Consider the following 21523-nt stretch of genomic DNA (forward strand, 5'->3'; position numbering starts at 1 on the left):
TCCCAGCACCATGAATGGCACGGTGTCAGTATGTGCAACTATGCATTTTGGCACAAAAAAGTGAATCTTAACATAATGCAGTAAAAAATAAAAAAAATTTTAAACCACAAAGTCACAAATACCCACCTTCACTTGGGGAACTGTGCTGGTCAGTCCTGTATTGTAAAAGGACCAAATAGAACCATTTTAAATCAGAAATAAATAAATATCACAGGAAACAGCGTTCGTTAATAAAAACATTTATTGGTTTTCATTTTTTTTGTTGCATTTTCCATTTTTTACTCCTATGCATTGCCCTCCCTTCCAAGCCCAATTCCCTGTCCCTCTACAGTTCCCCCTTATTATTCCCACCTCAATGCCCCCCTCACCGCCTCCACCCTCGTCTTCACTGCATTATCCAATCAGAGTAACCTGCGCTGTGACCTCACAATGGGACCAAAATCACACGGATATAAACTGGACAGACACGCACACGCCGACACACGCAGACCCGCACACACACAGTGCGTGAGGGAGAGAGAGAAAGAGACAGCAGGCCACACGCCACACGAGAAAAACAGGACCGTCAGACCTCACTAACCGAGCACAGAGAAGTGGGAAGCGCTGAAGCGAGACTCAGGCAGAAGGAATCGAGTGCACCCAGGTGCGGAGTGTTTGAGGGCCTGTGCGGAGACAGGTAAAGGTGCACGGGGGCTCCCCGTCCCGTTAGACCCGAGAGCAGCCCAGGAGTACAGCCTACAGCAGCCCGTCCAGGAGGACTCCCCTAACTACACCCCTCACTGGCCAGCACAGTGTTATTTACAAACAAAGCCGATTAAAGGGCTAGCCCCTTCCTGTTAATGCCGACTAAATAATGAAGCTACATAAGAGTAGAACAGCCTGCTGTGTGTACATGCGTACGTGTGTGTGAGCGCTTGTGTGTGTGTAAACCTGAATTCCAGCCTCAACACCACTGTCGGATTAGAGTTGAGCACCAGCAAAATAATAATAATACCACCAATTAAAAGCAGACAAAATAAACAATTCTTTTTTCATTACAACATGGATATCGCACACCAAACCAAGTCATCTAAAGGGGGGGGAACTACGTCAAACAAGGGGCGACCACTGGCGAGATCAGGACTCAAGTGCTCATTTAGGAGTAGCAGATCACTGAAGTGCTCCGATTTAGCAAGAAAAAAAAAAAAAGTACACACACCATTTAAACTCTAAAAATTTAAACTGGCTTCAAACGCACAAGACGGACTCCTGGACTGCTCCTTCCCAATGTTTCCTGGCTGCTCTCAAGTGGGGGTGGGGGTGGGGGGGAGATGAGGGGAGAATAAAAGAAACAACCAAACTGAAAACTGACCTCCGCCTCTTCAAGCAAAAGAAACCAGAAACCCAGCACCCACTGTACCCTTTTCCACAAACCGAGCTATAATTTAAATTAGTTACACCTTACCCACTTTACACTTCTCCAACACATCCGGGTTTCGGGCATAAAAGGCAGCGACTGAGGCGGCCAGCGGCAGGTCACTCTGATCAGAGAAGGCGGCTGCGCGGGCCAGAGGCCAGAAGGGAGGCTCGCCGAGGCAGGAGAGCCTCATGAGGACCGTCGATTTAAAGGGGCAGTACCCATTTAACTGGGGGGTGGGGGGACAAAAAAGAAGAAAAAAAAAACGGCCTGATCTTTAGTTTAACGGGAGCTGGGACAGGAAGCCAAGCGGCTCCCCCTTTCGTGGAGTGCTGTGGCGGGGAGTTCTCCCGCCGCGGGCCGTCCGCGCTGAAGCAGGGGCAAAGACGCGCGGGAAAGCTTTTTTTCGGGAGAATTCGTTCGGTTCAGTTTCCTTGTTCGTGCTGGCGAGATGCGGAGATTCGGCAAACGCTGGCAGCGCCGTTCGAGAGAACTCGGACCCTCAGGAGCAGCCTGCTGCCAGCCTCTGCCCTGTCAGTTTCGTTTGTGTGCGTGTGCGTTATGCCGAATGAGAGGGGAGCGGATTTGCGCTGGCCGGGCCTCCCTGGATCAGAGGACACTAAGGTGAGCGCTGTGTGTAAACACTGCAGCCATGTCACGGGCCTGGTGTGTTGTGGCGAGGTTGTGTTGTGCGTACAGGGTTGCAGGTTCTGACGAGCCGGATGCTTCCGGAAAACCCCCCGTCCTTATGAAGGGATCCGTACGCCATGATGTCAGAACGGTGGCTATGGCGGTTAGCGCGCGGCGGCCCGCCGTGTCAGTCTCAGCGTTTGCCCCGGCTTCAGCAGGAAAGGCCCCCTCACCAGCGGCCCCTCCTTTTAACGGAGCCAGGCTCGGGGCTTCTAGAAGCTTCCAAACCACGGCGTTGGGGTACAGACCTCATCGGTGAGATGCGGCGACACGAGACCATGCGCCATTGGCCAGCGTGGAGCACGAGAGCTTCACGATTGGCCGGTCGCCTCCCTGAACCCAGCGAAGAATAGGGTTCCTTTTTAATTAAGCTGCTAGACTTCAAACCAATGGCGCATGTTCTCAGTGGAAAAGAAGCACTTTCTAAAAACTCTGTTTTAAGCATGTGATGTTTCAAAAAGGGGGAATAAATACAGAAAGAAAAAAAGAAAAAACTTCCCTCTCTCTTTTTGAAAACTGTTTTTTTGTGTGAAAACATTTATCAACGAATACCACTTTACTTGGTAACCTAATGCAATCTAATGTAAAGGCCCTTTTTACAATTATATCTCGAAACTCATTTAAAAGCGTACTGTCTCTTTGAATCCCCCTCCCCAGGGGTAATCTTGCAGCTCTTCCTCCTCCTCCTCCCCTTCTCTCGCCCCTCCCCCCCGACCCCGTCCCGTTCTTTAACCCGACTTGGCCCCCACCAGCGCCATCAGCCCGTCCGTGCTCATGGACTTGGGGCGCTCCAGGGGGAACCCCAGGGCTCGGCTCCACACCAGCTGGGCCAGGACGCCCAGGGCCCGCGACACGCCGAACAGCACCGTGTAGTAGTTCATCTCCGTCATGCCGTAGTACTGCAGGGGGGGGAGAGAGGGGGGGCGTCATCACACCGCTCAAAGGATGCAGCACCGCACAAAACGCACGTCCCAGTGACGTCTAGGGATGGGGCAAATTCCACTTAACCCTCTGAAGTGTAAGATCAAATACGTGATTAGAATGTTCTGAATGTTCTAATGCTGATGTAACGATCACTACTGGCAACTGAAAGCAGTGGAGTTCTACAACATATACTTAGAATTTTTAAAAACATTCCACAAAAACCTACCATTCAAAGGGTTAAATTCAGTCAATTCTGGAAATGAGCAGAAACTCAATTCACGAACAATTTCCAGGATGACAATCCTATGAGCCCTTTCTCTCTCCAGTTAAAGAACTCAACTGCACCAAAGGCAGTACGGGAGACAGTCTTTCTGGGCAGGGCCTTGGAATCCACCTCGTTTGCATCCCTTTTGCCTCTCCAGGCTTACTGTATGACATTCAATTCACAAAACTATTCATGATTACCATTAGAGCTTCACTCACAAATGCACATGAATAAACTGAAATAACAGCATGTGCCTTGCTAAGCTCCAGGAGTACACAAGCATTAAAAAGAACACTTGGCTGGGATTCAATCAACATTCAACAATTGACCAACAGTTACAATCACGAGGTGCTGCTTTTCCTTTACAAACAGTTTGTGTTGTGAAAGAAGTTCAGCAACTGCGAAAACAGACTTGCCAAACAGTTAGTGAAGAAAAAAAGGTGACATTTGTGTTCAGATGCAATTGAAAGGCAGGTACAAATGTTGATTGAATGCAGGCCCTTCTTCATCTACCGTTACCATACTGCGTAAATGCATTCACAGCATCCTCTCACAGACTGTCAGTTTGAATTCTGACCTTAAAATGAGTTTTTAAGTCGCGTTCCTCCGAGCACCTGCTTTTTCCCCGGGTATGCACACTTTCGGCTCCCCCGCAGGGGTAGCGACCCCACACCCACCTGCAGCAGGACCCCGCTGTGGGCGTCCACGTTGGGCCAGGGGTTCTTGGCCTTGCCCTGCTCCAGCAGGACGTTGGGCACGATCTTGTAGAGCTGGGCCACCAGTTTGAACATGGGGTCGTCGGGGAGGTGCTTGAGGGCGAACTCGCGCTGGCAGGTGTACCGCGGGTCCGTTTTCCTCAGCACGGCGTGGCCGTACCCCGGCACCACCTGCGCCGAGAGGGGGCAGGAGAGGAGGGGTGAGGGGGGGCAGGACAGCCCAAACTCCCCATCCCTACTGGACCCATCTTACACATTCCAGCATCAATCATTCCCACGTTCAACCAATAAGGCTTTATTTTATTTTTCACTTGGCATCTACAATCCCATCTGAATTTGAAACGTCCAATTTGCGAACTGTGTACAAGCACTCTCATATACAGCCGCTGCTGCTGGACAGGAAGACTGAAGACAACTCGCGGTCCTCCTCCAAAACGCACGGTGTCAGCCAGCTGCTGGTGTTTACACAGAGCGGGGGCAGAGGAGACCCAATCATATGCACGCCCAGACAGCTAGCCACGGCCTGCCTGGATGGCCAACAGGGGTCGCTCGGACAATCAACACCGCTATATATGTCCCTCATGTATCTCATATGTCCCTTGGGCAACGCAGAGCTAATTATACACCGGCCCTGCAGGGCTGCCAGCCACAGTCGGCACAGGCACAGATTTGCCCCGAGGCTGTGCTGCTCACCACAAGCAGCACGTTTACCGAGTGAGCTCCCGACTCACATTTCAAACATTCCAGTCAGACACGATTAAAGCTCGTTTTAAGTGAAGCTTTCAAACTGCACCAGCCAATGGCCTACTGCTCGCGTGTCCCCAACAGCCGTTTATGTCAGCGCGCGACACTGAAACGGGCAGTGCTGCACAGGCGGGGGGCCTCCTCACCCTGCCGGACTTCAGCGTGTTCCAGATGTAATCCCTCAGCTTCTCGTCAGACACCTCCCCTCCCAGCTCCTTCTGCAGAGCCGTCAGCCACACCAGCACCTCCTGCAGGAGACAAAGGGAAAGGCGGGCGATCAGCATCCCCTCCGCGCTGGCCTGCTCAGTGCGCACAACTCTGCCAAAAGCACAGCGGTTATAATCAGTTTCCATACAGAAGATAAATACTTCAGCAACAAAGAAATCCATAAATAAATTAATACACAAACAGAGATGCAGAGAGCAATAAATGCCCCAAGATATATAGATAAACAGATTCATTAAAAAGTGGCTGCATGATGTTAGTCATCAAGATGAATAGAGCAGTGTTACAGATGAAGATTATACATATTTATAATAGTTAAGTTGGTACAGAGAGAGAAATGTATATGCAGAAACATGTAGGGTGCATCAAACAGAGATAAGTGGATGAACAGAAACAAACAGGGAGGGTGAACATTATTTAGAGCAGTATGAATGGATTCAGATAGACTTTAGATTTAGATAAGGATTCACATGCAGGGTTATATAAATGAGATGAATGGATATTGGGACACAGTGGGTAAAATACACAGACATGCAGTCAGACCTGGTTGGCCAGCCCGTGCAGGGGTCCTGCCAGCCCGTTCATGGCGGCGCTGAAGGAGAGGTAGGGGTCGGACAGGGCACTGCCCACCAGGTGGCTGGTGTGGGCACTGACGTTTCCACCCTCATGGTCACTGCAGTGGGGAATAATCACAAGAGCTGCCTGCGTCAGAGACTACAACATCACCACCCGCTAACGAGTGAGGCAACGACATCACCGCCTGCTAACGAGTGTGAGGCAACGACATCACCGCCTGCTAACGAGTGTGAGGCAACGACATCACCGCCTGCTAACGAGTGTGAGGCAACGACATCACCGCCTGCTAACGAGTGTGAGGCAACGACATCACCGCCTGCTAACGAGTGAGGCAACGACATCACCGCCTGCTAACGAGTGTGAGGCAACGACATCACCGCCTGCTAACGAGTGTGAGGCAACGACATCACCGCCTGCTAACGAGTGTGAGGCAACGACATCACCGCCTGCTAACGAGTGTGAGGCAACGACATCACCGCCTGCTAACGAGTGTGAGGCAACGACATCACCGCCTGCTAACGAGTGTGAGGCAACGACATCACCGCCTGCTAACGAGTGTGAGGCAATGACATCACCGCCTGCTAACGAGTGTGAGGCAACGACATCACCGCCTGCTAACGAGTGTGAGGCAACGACATCACCGCCTGCTAACGAGTGTGAGGCAACGACATCACCGCCTGCTAACGAGTGTGAGACAGCAACATCACCCGCTAACGAGTGAGGCAGCGACATCACCGCTAATGCGTGTAAGACAGACATCACCATCCACTAAAGAGCCCGAGATGTTGCCAGCTAACAAGCGTGGGACGATGACATCACTCACTAACAAGCATGAGAAATCCAAATTACCACCCACTAAAAAGCATAAGACTATCACCATCCGCTAATGAGCCCAAGACTAACACTGCCACCCACTAACACTCGTCAGCACTTCCACAGTGCAACAGAATATAAACATTTCATATTTATTAAACATTTTAAAACAACTTAAATGGTGTTCAGGCGAGTCAAACAGTAAGATGGCAGGAGAAAATAAAAAAGTAATAAAAAAAGAGAAAAGCATAAAATGAAGTACAAATACAAACATACTGATCCCAACTGTCAATTACTTAATACTGCACTGCCCCGTAATTGTATACATTCTTCCCTTGCTGTCCCCACAGTTACCACTAGAGGGCAGGGTCTATAAATCCAAATACAACAACCTCCAAAATGAGTCATTCTAAAACCCCCGTGGCCAAAGCACGGCCCTGGTCCTCGTGCACCAACACAGAAGTACGCAGCTGAGCTCTAATGGACTGCAGCAGTCACCGAACACCGCAATACAACGCAGAAAGATAGGGAAGACATGGGAACATTTAGGGCTTTTGAACTAAATTTAGTCACAATTGCTGCTCTTCTTTCCATATACTTTTTACAGACAGAGTAAAAACCGTAGCAACCACTAGATATAAATGATTACTGGTACTAATTTCCTTAAACCAACATGCAAAAACTATAATTCTAATTTCTACATACACATCATCTATTTTTACACAACTGCCACTGTAAACTCATAACAGCACACACCAAAAGCTCAGCGGCATACGTACTGCAGCCAGCCGCTGCAGCATACAAGCATAAACAGGACTGAAATAAGATTCTGAAACTATGAAAATGATCATGAGGTGTACAGGGCACAGTTCAGGGGCAGGGCACTGATTGGTCACTGCCAAATCACACCAATCACTGCCCTGCTTCGACTAAAGTACAGCCAAACTCACACATCAAGCGCTACACCGGGTGCAAGGGAAGGCAGACCGTTTCAAAGTCTAGATGCACATCTCTCTTATGGGGGCTATTAATTTGTACTGCATGACATTGCTAGTTAATATTTTGCAACTATTCTATATTCATTAGCAAGCTAGACAGCACTTAGCATGCTCCCAATTCCGTTGTCATGTTCCATCATGATTACTTTGCCGTGGTAGCCTCAACAAGGCCAATACTGGAAGTAGCCAGCTGTATGTATTTATTGGCTATTACACAACAGTTAGCTGCATGGCTATGTGTACATGACGTGTGCATTCTACTGGCAGGTGTCTCATCTGGGAGTGGTCTTCAGGCACCTAGTTGCCATGGTACCGAAAGCCACAGCAAAAAAAAATATCATTAAAATATTCTTGTGATGCGATACTAGAGTATTTAAACAGGGTACCTCTCTCCCTCTTCCCCGTAAAACAGAGTTCCGGCAGGCTGCTGGCTTTCGGTGCGTTTCGGCACTTAATGCAAGTCACTGACTGGCTAAAGTCCACACAGCTCGTTTCAAAGTGCGAAACTGGCAGCTGATTGAAAGGAAACCACGGCAACCTGCATGCCCTACAGCCTGCCAGGGCTCCAGTTAAACCCGTCTGTCCAGTTAATTCAGGAAGTAAATTGAATTTCGGATTCATTTCCTGAACGGAGGAAGCTGAGATTGGATTGACCCAAACCCTGATTGGACGGTGTTCCATCAGAGGGATTGCACCAAGCAGACTGGAGTCTCGCCTCACAGATCACAGAGAGGAACAGCCCTCACTGCAGCGATAGGCATATTCCAGGGCCAGTGTAGAACACGGGTTAGATTCTCAGAGGATGGTTTGCAAACTATACTGTATTTGCCACAGACCTCCTCTCACTATTCAACTAACTAAGCCATTGGTTAACTGTTGAAAAGTAGGCAGAATTATTGCTTCGAATTGGCAGGCTGAGAGCGGAATGGTAAGCAATAGGCTAACAGCACTCTGGCCTAGGTATAGTTCACAGGTAGGTGCACACTAACCTGTGAATGGTTAGCGCTAGGCTAAGTGCACCCTGGCCTGGGTATGGTTCACACTAGGCTAAGTGCACTCTGGCCTAGGTATGGTTCACACTAGGCTAAGTGCACACTAACCTGTGAATGGTTAGCGCTAGGCTAAGTGCACTCTGTCCTGGGTACGGTTCACACTAGGCTAAGTGCACTCTGGCCTGTGTGTGGTTAGCGCTAGGCTCACTAGGCTAAGCGCACTCTCACCTGTGAACGGTTAGCGCTAGGCTACGCGCACTCTCACCTGTGAACGGTTAGCGCTAGGCTATGCGCACGCTCACCTGTGAATGGTGAGGTATAGCCTCATGAGCTCGGTGAACTGAGGCTCGCTGTAGCCCAGCATGTTGGTGAAGTTGTGGGACCAGTCCAGGTTGGAGTCGATGGCGCCGATGCTGCTGCCCTCGCGGTACAGGTTGCGGTAGATCTTTGCCGCCACACACGGCAGCTTTGCGATCAAGTCCATGGAATCCTCATAGATGAACTGAAAGAGGCAGAAAAATCACTGCTTAACATCCCCATACCTTATAGTTAGACAAATATAACCAGTACTGCTATACTAAAGATTTGACTGGCTTGCTGTGCACTTCTTTCATTGCTTGTAGTTAATCCCTTGTCACTATGCATGCATAGTATGGAACATCCATAAAGCTGAAATGGATAAACAGGAAGAGGAAGAAAGGGTGTGGGGATGGGGCTTCAGGCAGCCTAACTGAAGTATAAGGTAGACTCAAGGTCAGCTGTCATTACGCAAGTCCCCATAAAGAAAGGCACTTCAGACATCCAACCAGTGTTGAGCAATTCAGACCAATTACTTTGGTTTCAATCTTAGACCGAGAAAAACACCCCTGCATTCTTCATATCTATTATACATGCATTGCGACAGCAGACATCAAACACATTAGTCATTCCAATTATTATCTGTATACAAAGCGAGAATGCAGTTGTGAATTATGCAGGGAATATTCTTGCCACCAGACACTAGCCTAGAGGATAAAATTTTAGTGAAGCAAGCAAAGAAGACCAAGAGATTTTTTTAAATAAGTGAAAGATTCACATTCAGAATTGAGGAAAATATTACTTTCTTCCCCCTTCCCTCCAGGGACATCATATACCAGCTTTATTTCAGATACTCTTTGTGAAGGAAAGAGTGGATTTTATAGGTGTTTTATGTTTTGAAACTTTCTTTCTTCAGAACAGTGTGAAACTAACCTTGTACAACTGCCTCCAATATCATAAGCATTGTTAAGCCCAGAAAACAAAACAAACTACTTAACAACCACCATGACAGAGGGCACAGCCTTTCATCACCGAGGGAAAACAAAGGTAATATCACAAATTGTAAGTCGAGCGGCCCCCGGTGCTGTCCTCGCTGTGAGCACCCCCTGCTGGTGAAGCCCCGCACGCGCGCTCACCTCCCAGTACTTGGCCTTGTTGACGCCCTCGGAGTAGGCGCGGGCGAAGCTGCTCTCGCTGTTGAGCGCGGTGATGGCGGCGCTGAACTGGGACATGGGGTGCAGGTTGGTGGGGAAGTTGTCCAGCATGGTGACCACGTGGGACGGGAGGGCCGCCCGTTTGGCCCACTCCTTAGACACCCAGCTCACCTGAGGCAGGGGGGGGGGCGGGGGCACACAGGCTCAGTCAGCACAAAACACATCCTCTTCTGAACTCTGACTCAGTGAAGACCCCCTGGGGAAAGGGCCCATGCAAGACCTCACTGGCCAACTATTAGCCAACACCTGTCAATCATTGCAGTTGGGTGCAGCCTTTGCGAAACATACGTCCGGTACAAGACAGGAAGAGAAACTGCTGGCAGCCGATTAAGACCTGAATGTTCCCTTTCAGATCAAATGAAAGTGTTTACAGAGTGTTAAACAAATCCATACATGCCTTCGAGTCTGATATGGCTGAAAAAATCATTCAACTACAGTGGTGTTTGGGTATTGGTTGGCAGTAAACCAGCATTAGCACTTTAGTGATGCTGCATCTAAATTCACTGGTCTGGTAATGTTCACCAGGACACTATTGCTCATATTAATCAGGTGAATCAGGTGAATGCCTATTACAGGTAAAGAATATCTGCTAAGTGAATGTAATGTAATGAGCTTCAACATATTTATAAAATTCCCGATTCTGCTTTCTTTTAACTGGGCTCAAGTTCATGCTGAGGTTCGCACAGGCGCTGTGATTTTCTCACTGATAAAGACACTCAATATAGCTGTGAAGTCCTCATAGCTCTCCAAATACAAGCATGAAGAGCAAAATGGAGAAAATGGCAGGAAACACCATTTCATTCAAAAAGTGTCAAGATAACTGTGACCTGCTGCTGGGGTGGCTGCCAGTGGTTGGTTGGAGCAGATGTTGCAAGGGGCTAAACCTGCACACAGGCCTACACCCGCACACAGGGCTACACCCGCACACAGGCCTAAACCTGCACACAGGGCTACACCCGCACACAGGGCTACACCCGCACACAGGCCTAAACCTGCACACAGGGCTACACCCGCACACAGGCCTAAACCCGCACACAGGGCTACACCCGCACACAGGGCTACACCTGCACACAGGGCTACACCTGCACACAGGCCTAAACCTGCACACAGGGCTACACCCGCACACAGGGCTACACCCGCACACAGGCCTAAACCTGCACACAGGGCTACACCCGCACACAGGGCTACACCCGCACACAGGCCTAAACCTGCACACAGGGCTACACCCGCACACAGGCCTAAACCCGCACACAGGGCTACACCTGCACACAGGGCTACACCCGCACACAGGGCTACACCTGCACACAGGGCTACACCTGCACACAGGGCTAAACCTGCACACAGGCCTAAACCTGCACACAGGGCTACACCCGCACACAGGGCTACACCCGCACACAGGGTTAAACCTGCACACAGGGCTACACCCGCACACAGGGTTAAACCTGCACACAGGGCTACACCCGCACACAGGGCTACACCCGCACACAGGGTTAAACCTGCACACAGGCCTAAACCTGCACACAGGGCTACACCCGCACACAGGGTTAAACCTGCACACAGGCCTAAACCTGCACACAGGGCTACACCCGCACACAGGGTTAAACCCGCACACAGGGCTCCCCTTGCTGGCCTCTCACCTGCTCCTCTGTGGGGACCTGCCCGGTAACCAGGAGCCAAAACAGGCCCTCTGGGAGGGGCTCCTGGCCTTCGGGGGCCTTGGGCAGCAACTGTTGACATTCAGGAATGCTGTATCCACGGAAACGGATTCCCTGGACACAAAAAAAGGGGGGGGGGGGGGCACAAGAGAGAGGTGAATCCTCATGACGGATGAAAGGTGAGGACAGGTAAAAACAGGTAAAACAGGTGGAACCAGGTTAAAATACAACCTGCAGGTGGTACATTACCTGAAAGCACATTCCGACAGGCTTGCAAACGTTCCTTTCAGATGGTAGTAAAATCAATCATTGATTTCCTCCACACAAAGCTCCGTAGTCACACATACTCCAGGAGTATGTCCCAATATTTCAGTAACCTTTCTTCCCCCTCCCCAACTCGGCCCACCCCATCCCAAACCAAGGTCAGCTGGCTCAAAATGGTTGCATAACCCGGGAGGCGTGGGAAGTCGCGTCTGCTGGCCAATGACTTCCCACGCGCAGGTCTCGTGATCTGGCGCGTTATGCACGCGGGAGATAGAGGCCTGGTTCCAGCCCCTCCCCTTTACCCGGGTTAGTGACTCACGCGCACAGCGCTGTTACTCAGCTACAGTGCGCTTGCATAACGGGAGGTCTCGGCACAGGCCCTTACATGCAGGACACATCCAGGGGCCACTCCCTACTGTACCCTGTACCCTGAATAGCTGTGCTTCAATTACAAGTCCCCTGCAGAGTCTAAATAAAGTTCGCTAATCCCAAATCAAACAAGTGTGGCTCATTTTAACTGTGACTGACCTCCCCCAGACTCCACTCACAGGGGAGTTAGGGCTGTATGTGCTGGGTGCAGGTGCACTGGTGTGTCCTTAAGTGAAGTCGCTGTAGTGGGAGACATGGCTACGCAGGGCTCCCTGAGATAAGGTCGTGGGGTTGCCAGCGTGGAGCGCAGGACTCACCTCATCTGGATCCAGCACAGAGGTCTCGTACACCAGGCCCTTCATCCCCCTCATGCCGCCGTATACCTGCAAAACACACCCACAAACACACACACAGACACACACACACAGACGCACACAGACGCACACACACACAGACGCACACAGACACAGACACGCACACACACGCAGAAAGTCAGTCAGCAGTAGAGCCCAGCACGGTCCCGTATTCATTCCTTTGACTGCACTGAACGCTGGCGTTACACTTCGGCTTGAGAGATTTTCCGACTCTCTCGCTCCGGTTTTACTCTCCCACTCTGATTTTAGATCGTACCGTTCCAAAGGGAAACCTCAGCCGGACAATGTTTGGACTGTCAGTGCAGGAGGAAGAAGGCCAGCAGCTGAGTCACTGAGCGGCGGCCATGGAAGGGCAGAACCCAGCCTGCGCACGGCACACGCTCCACTAAAAGACTAATGACTTAGTGCTAGGAGCGGCAGAACTCAACGCAAGACCGCTGTGACCTCCATTCAAAAAGAAACGGGGGTCTTGTTGTTCCCATTTACCATTTCAAACACTGACAGGCTACATTATCAACAAGACGTTGAGTTAAACAACATTGTTGTTCAATTAAGAGTTTACACAACACTCATTTACGTAACGGAAAGGCCGTGACCTGTAAATTAACCTTTGGGCATTTAAGACTTTAAAACAAGGCTGACACTGGTCTGAGAGTCCATCGCCAAATGGCTTTTCACCTCAATATCCCATAATAATGCAACCTTTTCATTCAGCCCTTCCTCCATGCAATGCTATACTTGTCTCACATCAATAATTAACTTTCAGACTGATGATGTGGGCGTGTGTGAGTGAGTGAGTGAGTGAGTGCATGCAAGCCCTCATGTCAATGTGCATCTGTCACGGGTCGCATGCATTTTAGCATCAGAAATCATGTGTGTGTCTGTGTGTGCGTGCGAGTGTGTGTGGGCAGCAGTGTAGTATAATGCGTAAGGATTCGGTCTTGTAACCCAAAAGTCACAGGTTCAATTCCCAAACAGGACACTGCTGTTTTACCCTTGAGCAATGTACTTAGCCTGTATTGCTTCATTATATGGATGCAATGTAAATGCTATGTAAAAAGATGTGCAAGTCACTGTGGATAAGAGCGTCTGCTAAATGCCTGTAATGTCAACTTTAAGATAAAACTTAATAGCATAAGGAGGATGTGGTAGTCCTCCACGCAGTAGGTGGCACTGGTCATTTCACAACAGAGGATTGAATCAGCAGTGCCGTCATGAGGGTACACTCACCATGTCCACAGTGATCTGGCCGATGTTGGTTTTGCCATACTGCTGTTTGAAGTTCTTGATCCTGCTCTGTTCTTTGGGGATGAGGTCTGAGAGAACATCCTTCAGGTTCTGCAACGGATCGGCCAACAAAATGTCACAAATGCACCACTCGTACACAAAATAAACGCACAAACCAACTACCCCATCAAGGAGGACCTAAAAAAGGCAGAACAGACCAGAAAACCCAGGCGGCTACGTGCTAACGGCGCGCGGTTCTGCAGACTCACCGCTGACGCGCTGGCGTTTCTGGCGGCCACGAGGACGCAGGCCGCGTTCTGAAAGAGAGCAGAGGAAGAGAGTCATGGACCGGCGGGACAGAGCGCCGCTTTTCAGAGTGAAGGACGCTGGGAGCCCCGGGGGGGCGGGGTGACCGCAGTACCAGCTGCTCAGGGAAGGCGGTGCCACCGCCCGGCTCTTAATAATGAAGGACAGCTGCTCCGTGCGTCTGCGGCACGGAGGCCGGAAACTGATACGAACAGGAACAGCTCAGGTGGAGTCACTGATCAGACAGGGAACAGGCTGACTGCCATTTTCCCACCATGCTTTCAATTCCTTCCCAGAGAAATGTTATTACTTCAGGGATGAAGGAGTCCCCATCTGAACCCTGGCAAGAGGCCCGGCTCGCTTTCTCCAGATCACTTCTGCAGAAACAGGCCCACGAGTCAGTATTCTAATCGTGTTATGAAATCCAATCTGATGCCCTACCTTTCTTCTCTCTCTCACACACACAACTATTTATCTCTAAAAATAGCTTAAAGGATTAAGACCAGTGATGTTACGCAGACGAGGCGTTCTCCAGGCGCGATCAGTACGACATGCACACGCACGTCACCAATCGCTCCCGATTCCTCTGCCACCCGGGATACCTCAAATTTCCACTTTAGGTGTGCCACAAGACTCAGGCCGGCACGGGGGAGGCGCCCAGACTAGGAGACTGGGAGGGATTAGGGGAGTGCGCAGGTCGGGAGAGGGGAGGCAAGCTGGACGCGGGCCGGAAATCCCGCCGCAAGCCTCGACTGGCACGCTGCCAGGTTCCGTAAGCGAGAGTGACCGTACCGAAACGGGACACCTGGGGGGGAGGGGGGGGGGCTGAAAGAGGAGTCCCGTCACTCTGGTCACCTGGACGGACTCCCGCAGCACACTGCTGCAGAGAACGGCCGAGGGCAGCAGAGTGCCTTCCACGGGCCTCGGTAGTTTCCAGAATAATCCGACAGCGACCGCGGGTTTGGATTACCGCCACACCATGACTGTGCCGGTTTCGTTCGCTAAGAGATCAGCAAAACTACACCCGGCAGGTCGGACAGAACGGTCACAAACAGAGAGTTGTCCATCCGCAATTGTGCTGAAGTGCGCGTGGGTGTTCTATTTTTGACCTTGGTTGCACCACTGCCGTGCATCTGCTTCGGATAACTACGACAGTCGAACATATTTTTAACCCCGCTGGTGGCATCATTCCACTTCCTACTTCCTGCCAAATCTGCAAAACATGAGTCCGCAGAACGGCTCCCTTCAGAACATGGGAGCTGGACCAACCGATTGCTGGTGTAAAGGCACGCGCTCAGATTTCTGAATGCCGTGGGAAATATCACGATTCACACTGAGGGGGAGCTGACTTCATAGAACTGCAGCCAACACAAGACGAGTCTGACGCCATTACAGAACTGGGAATCAGAGGGGAATCACTGGCAGCTTCTCAACGGCCACGTGCTCTTCCCTGCAGCTTCCGCCGTTCTGGCCTGACATCCATGGTTACTTTGTGCTTTAAAACAACTGAGTGGAATGGCAACACTATCAACAGGAGCATCGCACACTGTTAGTATGCACGCTATGCAAATACAACATTGTACTAAAGTGTTACATATTTGCTTTTTTTCAAATCTTGAAATGTAACCAAGTCCACGACTCTGGAATACAATCAATGCAGTCAATGCAAAACAAAAAAATATGGCCCTCCATCAAACACCTAATGCTACAGGGGTGCCTTATTTTAGAGGGTTGGGTAGTCAGCTGCATTAGGGGCAGACACTGGACAGACCAACAGTTTGGTGTCAGAGGGCATCAGACTATTAGCCCATCATTTAATTTATACATTACAGGCAGAATCTGAAGATGTCCATGGCAACACATTTTAACTGAACGGCTTGCTTTTGTGGGTTTTCTGATTATCATTTCGTTTTTAGTATATGTTTTCAATTGGCCCTGATAGAGTTTGATAGAGATGAAGGATATTTCAAGATATTTACAGAAGTCTGACAACTAGCAAGAAACATGCTTCAGCACATACAAAATTGTAGGGGCCAACTGAAAATATATACCAAAACTGAAACAGTATTTAAAAACTCAGTATTTAAAAAAAAGTGTACAAACCCTTTAACTTCCATGCAGCTGCGAAGGCCAATCAGAACCTAATGTGTCGAGTGGTTGATGAAGACAAACTCAACCCCACCTGCCACTGATTCTAGAATATCAAAAGAAGCCAAACACCTGCTTACAGGAATGTCAGCATTCTGTAGCTTTTTAGGCTGCATTTCAGCAGGAAGGTTCCCAGGGGGCATAGTCAGAGGTCATACTGCTGCTCGCTGGAAACAGTAGCAGAAATCACATGACCACCAGAAATAGAGCACATATGGTTTTTGGCGCACGGGGCACCAGAAGAAGATTTAACACTAGACGCTGCCCAAGGCAGTTAATGGAGCACACAGCCGAGGCCATGTGTGCTAGCCCTGAACGGACAGCCCCACCTGTTCACCTTTCACCTGTGCCTTAGAGTTGAGCCTGACAGGCCTGGTACGTCAAACCAGGCCAGCTGACACCCAGTTCAGGCAATCCTGCTAAGTCTACCTCCCCCATTAATTTTGTACAAAAGTTTCTCTGGTCATTCACAGATCAGCCAGCAGACCTTCTCAAAAACAACCTGACGCCTATCGGTCCGTTGTAGTTTTCTGTGGTTTAATATTGCAGACAAAATGACCTTCGGCAGTAACAAAACACTGCCATAGTTTTGCTTCACAGCTAGAAACTATACCATTGCATTTTTCCATCATCTTGCATTTCAGAAGAGTGCACATTTGATGACCCCCCCCAACCTAAAAAATAATCGCATACCAATCATAGCAACATTTCAACGCTGATAAGTCCTACCTAACTCCAGCCTATCTTCAAATCAGAGTTCATTGTAATTTCTTAAAAGCAATTTACAATAGCACCAATAGTCGTGGGATCAATGTGCAACATGACAGCAGGTCATTGGAACAGGGCAGTAGGACCACTTCCTTCTAGGTCACAACCGTTGTCATTGTGGAAATCTGATAATGCTGTCCCTTAAAATGTTATGACCTTGTACACAATAAGGGACAGGAGAGAATGTATGACTTGGCTCCACCCAACAGTCACATTAACAAATTTGGGAAAACAAAGTCGTGGTGACTCAGCTTTACAGGGGGTGCATTTGGAAGACCAGGAAGAGCTCTATCAAAAAGGTAATAAATTGCCAGTTTTCACTGAGCCCTTTCATGCAGATAAAACGATATCAATCGCCATAAAACAGTCCTTTCGGAGTCTGAATGTGCTAACCCGGGCTACAAAGAACAGATGAGATTACTTCTGAGCAATTTATATGACAAATATGCATTTGCCAACACATATCACAAAAACTAATTGTGCTTTTAAAGCGACAGACTTGCAATCCATAATTGTTTTTGTATTTATACTAGAATACTTAGGCACATTCAATTTATTGGTCTTTACAGCACCATAGCGATAAATTACCATATTAAAACACGTCTGTCCGGTCTGTACCATTTTCCTACAGACCATAGCGCGAATGCACACATTGAACTTAACTGATGGAATGTAATATGCATCATCCGTCTGTATCAGAAAATAGAGCATCCACCCAATAGCACAAGCCATAAAACTCAACCATCCAAAAGCCTCAGCAAAGGTTTTAGAGATAGGGACCGCGTCCAAAAGCGTAATGTACATAGGACTGTTGCTGCAGAAAGAAGTGCACTTTCTGCCAGAGGTTTTAAAAAAACTATGGCTATAGTGCTGCACTGCAGTTTTGATGCACCTAGTTAGATGGCTCATTAGCTAGCCCACTGATTAAGGCAGTGTAGCGGGCTTCTGTGGCCTAACGCCATTAAGGGTGGCTTGCTAACGAGTTTGAATATAGGTTACAAAGACATAGGTTACATAACAAAAACCTATACGTTCATTTAAAAGGCATTTATAGCCAGAAGCAATAAAAAAATAAAAAGTACCTAACTAACTAGTCGCCTAATAAACCCAGTTAACTTGCTAGTGAAGGACAACAAAGTTAACTCTGAAACTAGCCAGTGCTCTCAGCTAACGCTCGTTGGACTTCCTTCGCTTTAGTCACAAGCCATCAGGAGCATTGGTCGTCAACTATCGAGCTCTACTTAAGAAATGAATCAATAGTATCTAGCCAACAATTAACGTTAGTCCAAGTGTAACAGTCTTTGTGGAGGGCAAATGAATGACCATTGTGTCAGTAAATGTAAACGCGATCGACAATTTGAAAGGTAAAACTAGTCAAATAACTTCAGCTACAGAACCAGAAGCTAAGCTAGGTAACGTTAGCTAGTTACTTACGTGCTCGCGAAAATGAGCCCCCCGACCAGGGCAAACAGGAGGCCATCCGTGCCCGTAGCCTTTCTTAAACTCTCTAGCTAGGTATAGAATTAACTACACTACTAACTAGCTAGGCCGGTAATATCAGTCTTAACTTCAACAGGCTAGCTATCCAAGTGCTAGTTCATGTTCATCCATATGAATCGAATGAATTAAGACATTTTAGCTAGCCTTTGCTGTCTAGATAGCTAGCTACTTGAGCGTGCGATACCACAAAAGGTCTTCATCGCTCAGTCAGCTAGTTAGTTTGCCAGCTAGCTAATTACATAATTTAAACCGGCTAAATTAGTATCGATATCTTACCATTTATAATGGTTAGTGCGCTGGCCGGTGATTAAGGGGATACAATAATTTCAGTTACCTAAAATATCCAACCAGCAATGCAGCCAAGAACTTAGGGCTAGCGCTAGCTAGCGCCAGCCACCGTAAGACACATCGGCTCATACAACTCTGCAGACAAACAACACAGAGTTGGCATTGTTTCCCTCCTCTTACCTTTGAATTGAGGAGCCTAGGCGCTAGCCTGCTTACAGTCAGAAGGGACATGATGTTTCTGGAGAATATTGTATTTTCCTTTAATTATTAAGCCGCTGCCGATGCACAACGGAGCTTGGTGAAGGTGCCCCTCCTGATTCAGTAGAGTGAAGGTTGAAAGAGAGACTCGGGGCCGCAAGTAGTCGCAATTTGGATTGGACGGGGCCTAAAAAGGTGGTAATGGCGACGAGGCATGTGATTGGCTGGTAAAACCTTCAGAAAGAAATTATTGGATGCCAGTTCCTACATTTTGTAAAACAATTGGCTAAAGTTGGGTCAGTCAGTTTTAAGCGACTACATTGAGCAGCGGTTTCTGAAGTTGCCTGAAACTCAACCTGAAAACGAATGATAGTGTTTTGTCAAAGCAGGATCAGATCATTTGTTTGACTAAAGAACAACTGCTCCCTTTTTAGTTGAAAATAAAAATTATTCACAAATCCACCGTAATATTAACATTCTAGCGGCATGTCGTTTTTATTTAACACAGGCGCTATCATGAAAACCTATTTTCTAAAAGCGTGTCTCCGCACCATTTTTTGCATAAAATAAAAATAAAAATACAAAATGGAAGGAACTATATTGTATACAATGTATAATGCTGTTTTGTGAAGCCATGTGTCTGCGCTTCTTTGAACTTGAAGGTTAAGATAAGGTCACATTCAGAGAAATTTAAAGACTGTAAAATTTAAAGATCCATCCCTAACACTGTAGTGCGAGCTCAGTGAAGTTCAGCTTATATATAGTTTTTTTTCTCCCTGGTGAAAAATAAACAGAGGACTGAAGCCATCAAGAACACAGGTTTTGGGTGATTAAGCATCACATTTCTACCGTGAATAAGGAAGGGTGTGTCTGTGTTTAACGTAATTTGCACACTAGCTTGCTACTGGCTTGAATTTGGATGCAGCAATCTTACAGCCTTTTCACATATACACATTTCACCTTTATTTATTTGGAAGATAATGATCTCAAAACAATAGGACGCGAACGGTGCCAACAATCGTATCGGTGAAGTCACTCAGGTAATATTAGACCATAACCCCCCCACCCCCCATCCTTTTTATGTGCAATGTGCATATGAGCGAGTCCCAGTTCACAGTATTTTGAACCTGATCTGTGACAGTGAAGTCAAAGAACCCACGAGGTGATGCAACATGTTCGTTCCGAGATAGAGATCCACTGAGCTGACAAAACCACTAAGGTCAAACCAATAGGTCAGATCTTTGCTGTCCCAATACTTACTATAGGCTGTGAAATGGGCTAAAAGTTTCTATGTGTACCTTTTTATACATTAAACCTTGCCACTGAGTGACTAGTAATAAAGTAATACGTTGCCTCTTTCGCACCTCAAAGAACACAGCATCACAATAGCTTGTCTCAGCTGTCTGTCATCATAAGCTGTCTCCTGTTTGAACATATAGTGAGCTTCATAATGTTAGGGACAAAGACATTTTTTCTTGATTTGGCTTGGTACTCTAAAATTTTATTTTCCATACATAGCTCCCCCATTTCAGGGAACTGTAATGTTTGGGACATATTAATGTTGTGTAAATGAAAGTAGTCATATTTGATACTTTGTTGCATACTCCTTGCATGTGATGACCGGTTGTGTGTGACTCATAGACATCCCCAGGTGCTGAGTATCATCTCTGGTAATGCTCTGCCAGGCCTGTACAGCAGCATAATTTAGCAGAATGTTTGGGATCATTGTCTTGCTATTGGGTGAAGCACCATCCAATGAGTCTGGATACATTTGGTTGAACTTGAGCAGATGTTTCTGTACAATTCATTCTTGGGGGGGGGGGGGGGGGGGGGTGGCTCTTGCCATCATTCTAATACAAGGGAATCGTGGTCTCATCTGTCCACAATACATTTTTCCAGAACTCTCCAGGATCTTTTAAGTATTTCTTAGCAAACTGTAAAGAGACTATCCTGTTTCTGCCGCTAAGTAGAGATTTGCATCTTGCAGTGTTGCCTCTGTAGTTCTGATTGTGAAGACTCTGCAGACAGTAGTCAATGACACATCCATGCTGGCCTCCTGAAGTGTATTTATGATCTGTCGGGCAGGTGTCTGTGGGTTTTTCTTCATTATGGTTGGAATTCTTCAGTCATCATTTCTCGTGCACTCTGGCAAAGAAATATACCCGACATCTAGTGAGAGCCGATGGTTACTGGTACATTACTGTTGCATTTTTCCCATCAAGCACAAAAGAAGCAGATGTAATAATTGTTCAATAGGCCTTGTTGCATTTTGCCAAAAATTAGCGACCCCAACTGGCTCTGCCAGTGAATTCGCTAGCGATGAGCGTAGGATTGATTCTCAGCTAAGTTATCAGTGAACTGTAACCAGGCCTTTACGCCGGTGGGACAAGATTGACTTTCGCCACCAGGGCTGGGTGGATTTCAGTCAGCCAGGGTTACTGAAGAATCCAGTGTGCCAGGTGCCAACAGCTGTTGTCAGGGAGAACTTCCCTCTAGTTGATCTTGTGGTGCTGTGAGAAAATGGCCATTAGCTCATGGGTGAGAGCACTGGAGGAGTGCTGATGCTTCAGCTGCAG

At 48.1% G+C, this 21523-nt stretch overlaps 1 protein-coding gene across 1 annotated transcript; it reads right to left on the reverse strand.

Annotated features, from left to right (window-relative positions):
- Positions 1–223: 223 nt before the first annotated feature.
- cs (citrate synthase) lies at positions 224–19101 on the reverse strand. The gene is made up of 11 exons (XM_035382302.1): positions 18930–19101; positions 14009–14056; positions 13743–13850; positions 12456–12521; positions 11488–11619; positions 9773–9961; positions 8642–8841; positions 5504–5633; positions 4882–4983; positions 3953–4162; positions 224–2985 (listed from the first exon to the last, which is right to left on the reverse strand). Exons 1-11 carry the CDS (start codon positions 18978–18980, stop codon positions 2815–2817), a joined length of 1407 nt encoding a protein of 468 aa, XP_035238193.1. The 5' UTR covers positions 18981–19101; the 3' UTR covers positions 224–2814.
- Between the last annotated feature and the right edge of the window lie 2422 nt (positions 19102–21523).

Source organism: Anguilla anguilla, chromosome 11 (genome assembly GCF_013347855.1).
Source record: "Anguilla anguilla isolate fAngAng1 chromosome 11, fAngAng1.pri, whole genome shotgun sequence".
NCBI lineage: Eukaryota > Metazoa > Chordata > Actinopteri > Anguilliformes > Anguillidae > Anguilla > Anguilla anguilla.